This window comes from Cariama cristata, unplaced genomic scaffold (assembly GCF_000690535.1).
Source record: "Cariama cristata isolate BGI_N322 unplaced genomic scaffold, ASM69053v1 scaffold32728, whole genome shotgun sequence".
NCBI classification, from domain to species: Eukaryota; Metazoa; Chordata; class Aves; order Cariamiformes; family Cariamidae; genus Cariama; species Cariama cristata.
Window position 1 is genome coordinate 6,546 of NW_009633506.1, and position 14,342 is coordinate 20,887.

The 14,342-nt window shown below is 48.7% G+C and overlaps 1 protein-coding gene across 1 annotated transcript in view; it reads right to left on the reverse strand.

Annotated features, from left to right (window-relative positions):
• Positions 1 to 862: 862 nt before the first annotated feature.
• Positions 863 to 14,342, reverse strand: part of TMLHE (trimethyllysine hydroxylase, epsilon) — a 13,902-nt gene continuing 422 nt past the window's right edge. Inside the window, exons 2-9 of the mRNA XM_009706776.1 lie at positions 10,162 to 10,346; positions 8,571 to 8,720; positions 7,955 to 7,978; positions 7,513 to 7,792; positions 6,337 to 6,456; positions 3,047 to 3,283; positions 2,174 to 2,312; positions 863 to 994 (exon numbers count right to left, since the gene is read on the reverse strand). Of these exons, the coding sequence (XP_009705078.1) occupies positions 863 to 994; positions 2,174 to 2,312; positions 3,047 to 3,283; positions 6,337 to 6,456; positions 7,513 to 7,792; positions 7,955 to 7,978; positions 8,571 to 8,720; positions 10,162 to 10,346 (1,267 nt within the window). The remainder of the gene's footprint in view (positions 995 to 2,173; positions 2,313 to 3,046; positions 3,284 to 6,336; positions 6,457 to 7,512; positions 7,793 to 7,954; positions 7,979 to 8,570; positions 8,721 to 10,161; positions 10,347 to 14,342) is intronic.

Genomic DNA, 14,342 nt, shown 5'->3' on the forward strand with positions numbered 1-14,342 from the left:
GCCTTCACCCTTGACACAAGCACAGTGCAACAGGCAGAGAGAACACAAGCATTACATTACTGGAAGTCAAGGAAATGTGAGAAATACATCCCTCATCTAACAGAGTCATCTCTCCTTCCCAACATGCAGATCTTGCTACTTCCCCCTTTCCTGCTAACCTAAACCTTTTCAGAAATAGCCTGGAAAGAGAACCTGGTATAGTTAGGGTATCTCTCAAGCAGCATGGCTAGAGTGACTGTTACAGGGGTACGTAGTAGGTTTAAGAAGAAAGAAGTTGCTGAAATATGCCAACAGCCCTCAGTTTGAGTCGTGGCCTTTTTGTCAAATAGGGATCACAGATTTTCATTTTCTCTAGAAGGGGTAAAGTCCAGCTTGGGGTGAGACAAGACCCCAAAGATTTCCATTCTGCTCTGCTAAAAAAAAAAAAAAAAAAAGGAAAACCAAACAAAACAAACCCAAACTAGAACTGCCAGCTGACAAGAAGGCTGAACAACAGGGAAAACCACAAAGATTCTAAATCCTGAAGGCACTTGATTGGAGGAGCCCTTGACATCAACAGGTGCTGGGAGCACTTCCCGCAGCGTGACTAACCCTTGCTCAGCAGAGCTGAGACGGACTGACTGGCTGGAAAGAGCAGGCTGGGTGCACAGACAGCAAGAGCTGACCGTGCTCAGAGGCAGAACAAGGTCCCATAAAGCTCCCATAACCTTTGGCTTCCACCTGCTCCCTCTCCTGAGCAGGCACGGAGAACTGGTCGGAGAGGGCGGAGGTGTCTGAGGTATGTGCAACGTCTTCATCGTAGTGATGCACCAGGATGGTGGTGCCGGAGGTCTGAGTGCCTCTGTGCAGAGGGAGCTCTGGGCTAAGCTTGGAGTCCCAGTAAGCGTGCGGTGTTCAGCACATCATCTCTCGTCAGGTAGCAGCCACAGAGCTGGCGGTACCCTGTGAATGCTTCCCGTCCATGCAGGACGCGCCAGTTATCTACGAACAGTGCCTGCAGGCGAAGAGAAAAGGTCGTCAGAAGGGCAACCACCGCAGCCAGAGCCAGGACCCTGACAGGACAGGTCCTGGAGCTGGAGATCCCTAGGGACTGGAAGAGCAGGTAAGGGTACACCACGGTGGGCATGACCCTTCCTGTTCAACACTGTCAGACAGCACATGAGACTACAGCCAGATGTTTCATGTGATCTAGCACAGCTGTTTTACCTGAAGCCAGCAGTTCTTCTCTGCTACTAACCCCAAGTTAGAACACGACAGCTAGCAAAGCACAGAAATACATTCTGGCCGTTGCTTTGCTTTTCTACTGGAGAGATCGCGCAATAGTTCCCCAGCAACAGAAACTGGCCATCTTCTGCCTCTACACTGTCACTTCTCCCCCAGGCATCCCTGGGAACAGAGAGGTGTAGGGGCTCTGACACGATCACCTTCCCTGCTGGACTCTTTCGTGTTTGGGGCCCTGGGCTCAGGCCAAATCTAGACCCTGGAGGAATAAAACCCCTGCAAGCAGGCACAGTTGAAGGAAGATGCCAAGCACTGTAATACCTTCAGGTCTTACAACGGGGGCTCTAGCTCTTCAAGCTCCCGCAAAGCTGCACCCACCATCAGCCATTCAGACGCAGGGCAGAGCTTTTTCCTTTCAATACCAAGATGTGCTAAGGCACCTTGGCCATTTCTGGGACAGTGAAGACAGCCTACATCTCCTGTGATTCGCTGGCAATGTAAGGGTTCAAATATAACCTCAGAACAGAAGTAAATTCAGCTTCCCACACCTTTATATTTCCACCAAAATAAAACTATCTTCTGGAAGAAGTTAGAGGATGAACATTAACTGTTCCCAGCCCCTCTGATTCTGAGGGACCTCATTTCAGCGACTCGAAATATCTTCCTCCTCTCCCCCAGCTGGGACTAACTTTCCTCTGAGGCAGAGTTTGAACTAAACATTTCTGCCTCACCTGGAAGCTCGTGTTCTTTTAGGACAGCAGGAACACAGGCACACAACAGATGCCAGTACTGTAATACAGGGCACCTTAAAACAGCTGTAAAGAGGAAAACTGCAGTATCTGGAGCTCGCCTGAAGCATTTACCTTAGTGGCAACAAGCCCGCACATCCGAAGGAGCACCCTGTCTCCCTCCCTGTACAAACTCACATGAGCCTCTTAACTCCAAGTCCTACCTTGCCCGGCTTCAGTTTGACCCACAGTTCATTTTCTGGTCTCCTGAGCTCTGCGGTGAGTGTGCGGTGAGCAGCGTACCAGCGATGCACAACATCGTAAGGCACAGTGTTGATGACAGCACGATCGTAGTTATTGTATCTAGAAGCAGAGAAGAGATAAGAGACCGCCCACACGGCTCCACGAGCACAGCCAGGTATTTCCAAAGGGAACCCGAGGAGTTTGTATGACTAGTCAGTATTTAAGGGAGGCTAGAGAGTTGACTAGGGAGGTTATGCTGCAAGTGCAGGACTTCCAGGAGAGTACACAACACTGGGAGCACGGAGGAGTTTACTGCCAAGTGTAAAACTGTTCTTGCTGGTTTTCCACAGAAGGATGCGCCACAGCAACGGGCAAGACTGAGGGCTGTTCAGAATAAAAGTGCAAAGCAGTGCTGGACAGCCTGCTGCACTAAGCCAAGCTGGAGTTTCAGAAAGCAGCCCAAGTTTCCTTTGGAAGGGGACCAGTCTGCACTCTCCCTGTTCCCTGTATGCCAGGCTAGTTTCTAGAGGCTTTTTCAGAGAAGGGCTGAATTCTGCTGGCTCTCAAATGAAGTGAGATGAGGGCATGGGTCTGAAGGGAGGACGACAGGAGTGAAAAAAAAAAAAATAAATCAAAGCTCAGCACTGACACCGATCTTTGTATTGGTGTTTCTGACACTTCCTCTAAAGCAGCAATGCACAGCCCGGGAGGAAATGCAGAGTGTTTCTGTGGTTTCACCCTGCCCCTCAAACATATGTTGGTTTTCAGCTTATGATATCTTCTGGAAAATCACTACTGTCTGCCACAATCCCCCCTCTCCTCCCCATAAGCAAGAGGCCTCACATCAATGTTACCTGATCAGATAAAGCTCGTTGTTCCAGGGATAGACATTGAGAACCGGCCCAACTCCGATCATGTGGTTGTGACAGTCTCCCACGTTCTCAACATACTCGTGCTTCAATGGCACCTTGCTGAGCAGCTCAAATTGATCAGGGGCTTGCTGGAGAACCTGTTCTGCTGCGTAGAAACCATCCACCAGCAGCGTCCGGCCACCCGTGCCCTCGTGCTTCAGGCAGTGAAACACCTGGATGCTGCATGGGCGAGAGAATCCAGAGCACAAGAGAAAAGACCTTGGCTGCCTGCCCTGTGGACAAAGCGGTGCTCCCCACGGACCCAGACAGATGTAGATGGATGCACCACCCTTCCCATTTCACTAAGATCTGCCATTTCTTCTGATCCAATCTCACACATTTTGCTTTCCGGGAAGAGGGCTAACTGCCTACGCTGCCTCCCAAATCCAGTGACGTGAGTCTGGGAGACTTCAAGTGGTGTAGGATCAGGCCTGTGCCACCCAAGGTCCATCCAGGCAGGAGGATGCAGAGGTTCAAAAGCATAAAACTAACTTCCCTAGAACATCTCAGAACAAGAGGACAGTTAAAGAAATGCTGGTGGTACTGCTGAGGTCTCCAGGAACTACAAGGGAAGGCCAGGCACGTACATCATGGTCTCCCACAAGCAGGCAAGAGAAGGCCCTCAAGGCAACACGCTAAAGATGCTTTGGAAAGCCTGGAGCAGAGGAGTCCCCAGTGAGAAGCTTGTCTACAGGGACAGCCCCTACCTAGCGGGAAGCCATCCAATTCAGCTTTCGTCCTTCTGTTACTTCTCTAAAACTTCTCTTGCCCTTCATCCAAGCAAGGCAGGCATTGTACCTTTCGGAACAAATACTTGGGAGCTGCCTGGAGCCACCTACTCCCACCTTTCACAGTGTGCCAACCTCACTTGTCAGAAGATTAACGGTGACCTTCTGGGAAAGCCTTTATCTTCTGATCTCCCTTTGGGGCCTCTTATCCAGGTCCCACAGCAAGCGTTGTGGTAGGACCTCCCAGCTCCACCCTCACCAGCACGCTTTCACCTGGGTGCTCTAACCACCCTTATACCCCCAACAGTTTCAAGATCATTTCAGAGTCGGTCCACAAGCACTGCAGCAAAGGACACTCTGTGCCTCAAAAGCAACAACCTCCTCCTGCAGCTCAGAGCGCTGAGAAAGCCTCTTCTGAGGGCCCACTCTTTGGTACCCGAGGAGCGAGATAATGTCGCAATCTTTCCAATAGCTTAGGCAGTTTCTATCTTGTACCCTTTGCAATGATTTGGCTGACTGCAGCCAAAGCAGTGGGGGAAGCAGACATTCAAATAAACACACGTTTCTTGAAAAAGACTCATTTCATTTAGAAGCAGGACAAAGACTGTTTTAAGTGTTTTGGAAGCAAGTCTGAAGCAGCCTGGGAAGAAGGGATTTCTGGCAGAGATGGGTGCTCAGGAAAGCCAGAAATTCATGTTCTTCCGGCACAACTATGGTTTTGCAGAATTGCAAGCATTAACGATTAGCCCAACTAATTTAGTCCATGCTATCATTGCTTGATACACTTCAGCTGGCTGCAGATGAGAATACACCTACCTGAAGGGAACCCTTCCAAGTGGAAAAAGCAAGCAATAAAAATAGCTATGAGCTCTATGGTTCTGGCACCAAGCAGTTTAATCAAAGCTCTTTTGTAGGCTGAAGTTCTGATTGCTAATTACTTTTTTTTTTATTTGATTTTGGGGAATATTTTGTGAGCTCCTCAAACAAGTCAGCCAAGCAGGAAACACTGTGCAGGTCACAAAAGCACATGGGTTCTGCAGTCAGCTGTTCACTGAAGAGGGAAGCCAACTAGATCTGGCTTGAAGCGTGTGCCAGGACCTGTGCTTTACGCACACACCTTTAGCTCCACAGAGTATGACAAAATCCACTTACTTTGCTCCTGACACCGAGCTGCTTCAGAACAAACGCTACCATCCTGCCTGGCTGGGCACAGACAACAGTGCTCAGGGTACCACCTGGGTCACTCCACCTTTCCGGCTCTGAAATCCACAGGCATCCAAGAGATCTTAGCCCTTAGTCCTCCTCTGCTTTTACAGCCCCGCACCACAGACCTTTCTTAGCAAGTTAACAGCCTCACTTGGGAAGAGCTAATCCTGCCCTAGAGCAGGAGGCATGGACTGGCTGACTTCTCTTTGTAGCCCTAGTTCCACAAGAGATCACACTACTTCCATCCGTTCTCCTCCAGGCCATTTCCTGACCATTCCCCTCTTGATTGAGATGAAAACAGACAAAAAAAAAATTAAGCTGGGAATTAAGCCTAGCTCTCCTGCACTTCACTGTGAACCATGATCAGGGCTGCTGCCTTTCTTTCTCCAGCTGTGCATAAAACTGACAGCCCAGAGGCTATATCAGAAAAGCAGTTTGCAAGCTAGTGTTTGGGGAACAATGCTGTAGCTACAAACTGCTTTTAAAAAGCACAGACAGGTGTGAACTTCGAAGGGCTGGGGAAGCCTGGTTTCTGACTCCCTACAAATGCAAACCCCGACCTGTTTGAACCGAAGCAGAGCGACTGCGCAGAGCGTGCGTGAGCACAGCATGTACGTAGGTTATCGCTCTTGGCTTGGGAGGGCAGAGATGGCTTCTGCCAAGGCAAGCTCTTCTCCCTCCTTCCCTGAGGCTACCGCAAACAGAGCTCAGCCAGCAAGAGACAGCGCTGGTGTGGCTGAGGGGGGCTTGCCCCAGGTCGGCAGCATTAAGTCAAAGCAAACTTTCGCAGCAACTTTGTACAACGGCTGGTAAGGGGCACTTGCTGCAGGAGGAGCTGTGCTTTGCCAGATGTACCCAAAAGACAAATCAAATCAACTGCTCGTTTCGGTGAGGTTGAATGCTGTGTGTCACTTTGGAGACTGAGGAGGGCGACTGCAGAAGAGACTGTCAGATAAGCTTCAGGGTAGCACAGAAATGACTATGACGCTGAGCCACCTTTGTGGCTACAAAGGCTACCTGACCCACAGCCATACCAAGCAGCAGCCAGCTATCTAACGGCCAAGTCCTTCATTGCCTGCATTCTGGAAGACGTAGAGGTTTCAAGCATAGGGAAAAGCAATCTACAGACTACCCTACTCCACAGGGGTCAGACAGGACCCAGAACTGCTGTGTGACTTATAGAAGTACACCCTGTCAGCAGCACTGGAGACAATGAAGGCTGTGCTGGTAGAAACGGCATCACTGTGAATCGTTCCTGCCTTCTGCTCTGTGTGCCTGTGAACCAACAAAAGCACTGACCCGCAGGGCTCCTGGAAGTAGGTTGTGTCCGTGTGGCGATCCAGAGCCAGCTTGGTGTAGGCGGTGTCTCCCCGAGAGAAGTCGGAGGTAAAGTACCACATTCTGCCGTAAATGGTCTCCCTGCAAAAGAGGCAGGCAGTTATCACAAAGCCTGGCGGGGATCAGTGTGGTGGTAAAGCAGATCCTCTCCTGCATTTGAGGTTATTCCCCTCTGTCCTATGCACAGTTTCTCTCTTTCCTCCCAAAAAGACTGACAGCAATGAGTCTTGCTTCCCTTCCACAAATACAGCTCTTCTTGCCCCACCAAACACCAGCCCCACTCAAATCAAGGAAGTCACTGAGCGACACAAGGAGTTGCCAGAGTGCAGCCAGCCCTTGCTTGTACCCACCGCAGGCTTACTGAATAATCCCATTTCTTGTTCTTCGGATCCTGCATTTTCACCCACTTCCCTGCTAAAACATGTGGGGAAGGGAACAGACAAGGACAAACGGTACTTGGGGGCTACGGGGTGAGAGCACCTGGAAAAAAAGGTTGGCTGGATATTCCTTGGAGCCCCGCATTTCTATTTGGAGCGACTATTCATTAAAAGAAATCCCTCCTCTTTCAATAGCCCAAGGCAACTTAAACGGTTTCTGCAGCTTGGATAAAACTTGAAACTCAAACTCTGGCTTGCCATGCTGTTGGTGTGTTTTAAACAAATGCGGAAGAAACATTTCTCAGTATTTTTCTTTAGCAAGAGCTACAAACTGTTTTTGATCTCCCTGGCTCCCAGGGCCAGGGCTGCCCTCCTAACCTTTCCAGGCATAACAGGAAACGTCGCTCCTTGCAAAGCCCTAATCTTCCCAGACAGGCTGCTTCCTTCAGTTGCTCCTCTCTGTGCACAGTCCCACTGTCACAAAAGCCATCATATGCTCCCGCAGCAGCTCCACGACCTAGCGACTCCAGGCTCTCCCCTAAAAAGGGTTCAGATCCCGCAGTGCAATACTCCATCTCCGTCCAAGCGGAGTGGCCAGAAGCTGCAGAAGACTCAGACTTTTTGTTTGCAAACCAGGCCCCACTGCACAATATATAGGATAAGAAGGCAGAACCTTTCCAAACAAAAAGAAAATAACAGCCTGCCTTTCATGTCTCCCCTACAATGCTATCAGTGGTCTTCCCAGGGCAGCCCTAGTTACCTGATTAAGCTGATCCTTTCCGCTAAGATTTCCGTGTCCTCTTTGGTGGGAGTGACATTCTCTACAAAAGCAATCCCATATAACAAGAAGTTTTGCAGGAACTCCTTCAGCCCCTCGTCAGTCTCCAGGAAACTCCGGCAGTCGACAGATGGGACCTGGGCTTGGCGGTAGATTTCTGCGTTCCAGAGAATCCGCGGGTGCATGACCTGCTGCTTCTGCCCCTCGTAGCTGTTCTTCACCAGCCACTCCAGCCCATACCGCGTCACGTGCCCGTCCGGCCCTTCAAGGCAGAAGGGTCACAGTCACCGCAATCACACTGAACAGCCCGAGACTGTGGTCAGTGCAAGCATCAGTCTAGGACAGTCCTCACCCTTTTAATTTTGTCTGGTGACAGACTCTTTGCACCCTGATGCCACCCACAATATTACCTGGTTAAGGCCACAAGTCCTAAAAAGCATTGTCGTTGCTGCAACAACTCCAAATTCAGAGCTAAGTGTTTCAGCTTCAGTGGTTTTGTTTTCTATTGACAGGACTCCAAGGAGAAGTAAAGCACTGAAGACAAGCCCGTAAATAAAGGTAAGCTACAACAAAAGGAAGAAAGCAGCTGGGAAGCTGAGGAGAAAGGACAGAAAATGTGAATTTTGAATGAAGGGATACCAGCTCAAATAGGACAAAGTAAGGAAGACAAAGCCAACCATTTCTCGACCAATCTGTTCACTACCTGCATTGCTGCTGTGTTAAAACAAACCAACAAAATACCCAGACACTGAAGGTACACACATCTCTACCCAAAAAGGGTGAGGGGGAGGGAGAGGAAAAACAGACACAAATTTAAGACCAAGGCAAGTTTACAGAACAGAGCTGCTCAGAAGCGCAGTGTTTAAAATCTGCTTACAGCTAAATCTCTTCCCAAAACAGCTACCGATTTAGAGATAAGGCTGCCCTCTCCCAGAAAACCTAAGAATGGGATCCATCAACAAGGCTCCCTCCAGGCAGGGCTGGGGGTCTGTAAAACACGAAGGGCACAAGCGCTTTGCTACTTACACGTGAGGAAGAGCAAAGGACAGCCTTGGGTTTGATTCCCAGGTCCACGCTAGCTGTGTCCAAGCTGCGCTGGTTCGTCTTGGCGTTGTAGCAGGAAGCTGAGCGGCAGTGGTCCCGCAGCCAGACAAAATCAAAGCGCATCAGTGTGTTTGCATACCTCAGCTCTGCAAAGAGGGACAGGCTCAAAAGATGCACTGGTGTGAACAGTGAGAAAAAACAAAGCCAAGAACTGAAGCTGATAACCCATGAGTTATGATCCTGCTTATGGGGGAGGCAGAGGCTGTTACACTCAGCACCTCTTTACGTAAATTAAGCTAGCTTGTCACACGAGGAAGACCAGGCAGAATATCTTCACAGAAGGCCTGGCTGTCAACGGGCTCACCATGGTCTCCCTTCTTAGCAAGTCTACAGGCAATCTCATCGGGCAACAGGAAGGAGCATGGCTAACAAACATGCTGGTCACATACTTACCTATATCATCTCTCTTCAACAAGTAGTAAATTCAGCTGCTGTACATAACATAGTTGTAGACCCCGCACAGGAATAAAATAAGAGTCAACCCAATAACCACACCAACATCTGAACTATACAAACATTACAGACAACATCAAGACGTTGACGTAAAGCTTTGATATCCATTTAGCACTACAACAAAGCCTCTCCTCCTTGTTCCACCCTGGGACAGCTTCGGAATACTCAAAGCCCTTCAGAAGGAGGTCAGAGCCAGCAGAGGCAACAGGAGAGCCCTTCCTGCTCTAGTCCTACTCCGCTTTGAAATCCAAGTATCTGAGGTTACTCTGCAGTGGGAAAACAACAATATCCTTTCTTGGGGCCACTGTGTTGGGTAGAGTACCAAGCAATTCCCTTTGCTTACAAGTGACTCAGAGCACCAACATTGAACTAGCCTCAGGAGCCATCACCCAGGCAGGTAGACACCAGACCAAATCAACCAGGACACGGGAAAACACGTGCCTCAGTTGCCTCCAGAAGCAGAAGGACAAAAACCAGCATTAGACAGCATTTATAACTGGCTTGCTGCCTTACTTCACATTAAGACACAGTCTCCTTGCTTTGCCTTTAAGCAGTCTCACAGCGAGGTACGATTTGCATCAAAAAGGCTTTTATATCCCCCCTGCCTCCTACTGCCATCCAGCCACACTGACCGGCTGCTTGCAAACCTGCTCTAACCACTGCGTTTCACCCATCAGTGCCTTAAGGAAAACCTGCGCAAGTCGGGGCAAGAGAGCTGGGCACACACCAAACCAGCCATCCCGCCTGCCAGGCAGAGCCCCGAGCACCGTGCAGAAAACAAGTGACTGACAGGGCAGGGCTCAGATGCAGTTATTCTTCAGGAATCTCTTGATTTGATTTCCGATTTAGCATTGCCTTTATAAAAGGCTTACTGCGAGCAGACAAACCTGCTCTGTCCTGCCTCTGGGAATTCCCAAAGGGAACATGAAACAGACTCCAGCCTGCATCCCTCTAACTCAGGCCATTTCAGAAGAAAAAAAAGGAAATCACTCCTGGGGAACAAGGTCAGGAATATCTCACTCCTCTCTCTGAACAGCCTCAAAAGCCGGTAACACATGCACCCAACACACCTACCTAGATGGTCACCGTGTAACTGCCAGGCACACTTGAGGGACTCTGGGGCCGTGTGACGCCAGCGAGCTGCAGCAGCGAGGACGGTCCTTCTGTCACAGGGCAGCCATGGTGACCGATGTCTAATGCTTCCACCCAGCAGGCACGGCACCTTGCACAGAGACCCCAGCCTCCTGCACCACATCCTGGGCAGCCAGCAGGGAGAGAAAGAGAGAGAGAGAGGGGGGAAAGAACAAGGTGACTCAGCTGTGCTACCGCATCGTGTCCCGGTCTCAATTTCTGTGCTCTTATGCCAGGCACCAAAAGCACTTCTGGGAAAGCTGGTATCATCCTCCAGAATTGTAATTTCCTGACAAAAGAGGTGAGTGAGAACTAGTCCACTGAGGAGGAAGAAGAGAAGTGGGCACAATGGCTGGAAGCCTGGCCAGAGGAGAGAGTCACCTACCTCCCAGGCACCATTTGGACATGAAAACTAACTAAACGCGGAGTTTGGAGAGTCCTGTATTAAACACCTTCACTGCCAAGTCCGAGCACCAGCGTCACTTTTGCATTCTCCCAGTGACAACGCAATCAGGCACGCTGCCAAGCTTTTTCCAGCGCCTGCATTCCATGCTTATTGTTAACAACACACAGACTACGCAGCAAACTCCACAAAATTGGGTGCTTTACCCTTGTTTAGACCAGCTGCAGGAGACACTTTTGCAGACATCACCAACACCCTGGAGGAAGACCATGAAGTTGCATGTGAAAACTGGCTGCCCTCAAAAACTGTGTGTAATGGAAGCAACAGGGAATTAACCATTAGTGGGTCAATGAAATTTATAAACAGGAAACAGAACGAGAAGAGACAAGGATGTCTTGCTTATTTTGTGACCACCATAAACTGCAGCAGAAAATAGTACTGAGATGAAACAAAAGAGATCCTAGGATTTATCAGGCAAAGCAATTCCAGAAGAGACAGCTGTGTGTTCAACCCTCTTGTGCAAAACACTGGCAAGGCCTCATCTGCTGCAGGTCTTGTCCCTCTCCAGCCTTCCCAGTTTGAATTCACCATTCCTGGATGGGACTACAGCGACCAGGGAAGTAGAGAAAAGTGACCTTGGTTAGAGAAGCAAGAACCAGAAGAATCCAATAATTAGGTCAGTTCTAGAAAAAGTATGCAAAACAATGAGGAGGAGGAAGATCTCTACTTCTGCTGGAGGACACAGCTGGCATGGAAGAGAACCCCACTGTGGTTAATTTTAGGCTAGAGATTAGAAGGCGATTTCTCAGACGGAGATCTGTAACAGCTCTTCAATACAAAGAGCAAGGGCAAAAACCTTACAAGCTTTAAGATATGAAGCCACGGTTCTAAACACTCTGTCATGTTTATTAATTTCCGGAGATATGGTCTAAACCCAGCAGGATTTTAACAACACTTTGGTCTGAAGTGCATAAAAACGTGGTTATCGCTGGATAAGACAGAGACTCAGAAAGCATTTCTTATCCTAGACTTCTGATTTTCCTTCATTTTCTTATCTGAAGAGTACAGGCACTGGCACTTTGGCTGTCCAACCTGCTTCTCTGCTTCATAGTTGACTCAGTGCAGAGATCTCAAAAGTTGGTAATAACAATAAAATCAACAGAGGTGCCATATTCCCAGACAACAACTTGCTAATCAGGAAAAAAAATAAAATACAGAGAGCCAGCCCTAGAGGGGGAAAAAAAAGTGGAAACATTTTTATGAAGAGAATGTAATTTGAGATTAAGATGCAGATTTTTCAGCCATCGAGTTTCGCATGGTTCTTGGCCCCAGCCTGTGCACAAGTCACCAACAGCTTTAGCACTGCAGAAAGATTTCAACTCAGAAGTTTCCAATTTCTGCAGCTGCTAAAATGCAATACTTGCTCCTCAGCAGGCTGCAGGGAATCAGGCTGACCTGCAAGTCATAGAATCATAGAATTGTTTACATTGGAAAAGACCTTTAAGATCATCAAGTCCAATAGTAAAGCCAGCACTGCCAAGCCCACCACTAAACCCTGTCCCTCAGCACCACACCTACACGCCTTTTAAATCCCTCCAGGGATGGGGACTCCACCACCTCCCTGGGCAGCCTGTGCCAGTGCCTGACAACCCTTTAGGTGAAGAAATTCTTCCTAATACCCAATCTAAACCTCCCCTGGCACAACTTGAGGCTGTTTCCTCTTGTCCTATCACTTGTTACTTGGGAGAAGAGGCCGACCCCCACCTGGCTACCCCCTCCTTTCATGTCGTTGTAGAGAGCGATCAGGTCTCCCCTCAGCCTCCTCTTCTCCATGCTAAACACCCCCAGCTCCCTCAGCCGCTCCCCATCAGACTTGTGCTCCAGACCCTTCACCACCTTCATTGCCGTTCTCTGGACTCGCTCCAGCCCCTCAAGGGCTTTCTTGTGGTGAGGGGCCCACAACTGAACACAGCACTCGAGGTGCAGCCTCACCAGTGCCGAGTACGGGGGGACGATCACTGCCCTGGTCCTCCAGCAGATCAGCACTCACGCCCCACTTGGTGTTGTCTGTAAACTGACTGAGGGTGCGCTTGATCCCCTCATCCAGATCCTTGATAAAGATACTAAAGAGGAACAGATCAGAAGTCGATGTTTCACTCCACACAGCCGGAGGGGAGGCACTGGGAGCTCTTTGCTTGTTGCCAGACACCTGCAGTAACCAAGATCTCTGCTAGCACAACAACTGACCTTGCACTTCAAACACTGCTGCGAAGCCCGTAAAACCGCAGTTTCTCTGCAACTCTGAGTTGCAACATCTGTAAAGACTCCAGCATTCTCACTACAGAGAAACTCGGGCATCAGAGAACTTACACAGCCTGAGCCAGAGTTGCCAGGCATCTGAAGACACACAAGAATACTTACTTTTCCCTTTGGCAGTCTCCAGCCAGCCAGCACACCAGTTTTTGTAGAAATGCCAATGCTAAGTTCTGGGAGAATGCTTCCCCTCCCCTCAGCTTTGAAAATTTAGTACAGGAAAAAGAATTAGTTAAATTTGGTATGCAAACTTAGTAACTACATGAAGAAAATCGGCAGTTACAGAAAATCAGGAGTTGACTATGATGCTTGTTGGCTTTTACAAGGCTTAAAGAAATTATTTAACTCCCTGAACCACGCATTACGACTCACAAAGCTTAAGATTATTCTTTAAGAAAGACACACAGGACGGAAGACTCTCTCCAGTTCGGCTTTTAGATACCAAGGATATCCACTAGCCCAACAGAGGGGAGAAAAAAAGAAGTAAGCTTGTTTGCACACGCCTGGTATCTCCTCACACAGGACCCAAAACCGATAGGAAAAGCTCATCTACAAATCCATTTAGCAAGCAGTCTCTGCCTGGGGCAGCTCCAGCCGTAGTTATCTCTTTCTGCACATGTTCCTTTTATCTCGTCCTCTTCCAATATCAAAACTTAGCAGAGAATAAACACAGGTAACGGTAAGTGACCCAGATACTTAATCTAATCAATGAGGCCTCTTGCTTCTCTGCTGTTCTTGCTGGAAGTAGACATCACAAACAGCTCACAGAGAAGCCTTAAATTAAATCTTTCCAAGAGATACTAAAACCAAGAGGAGTTGAAAACAAAAAAAATCTGTATTATTAGAGAGGATTTACATTTTGCCTTTGTGCGTTTAATCAGAGCTGACAGCTCTCTCCCGGCTAGAATTCGTTATGTGAACAGCTAACTCTTTCCCTCAGTCTTCCCGTTTCCCTCACCTTCATGTTTCTCATCTTTACGTTTTTCAGACCACAGTGAAATGCAGCAGCCGAGAAATTAAGACAAAATTTCCCTTGAAATTAAAAAAGAAAAGGCAGGAGGAAGAAGACATTAAACTACCCTGTGCATAAACCAAGTAGACTTTGAGAAGGGAGAGATGTTCAATTACCAAGTCTGCCCCTCGGCTGAAGCAAGACAAAAATCTCATGCAGACATCACACGTGGATATCTTCCGTGTGGCTTATCCTAACCAGGAGTCCACCATGTGGTTGATGAAAAACAGGGGCATGCACAGAACCCACGCTAGAAGTGACAGGGTGAACAGGAGAAACAGAGCTGCGAGTGCCGGAGGGAAATGCAGAAATCTCAAATATATTGAGATTTGAGGAATTACTGTAAGTCTCTTGAGAGAAAAGCCAAGAGACATGCTGTGAAAGGAGGAGGAAGGA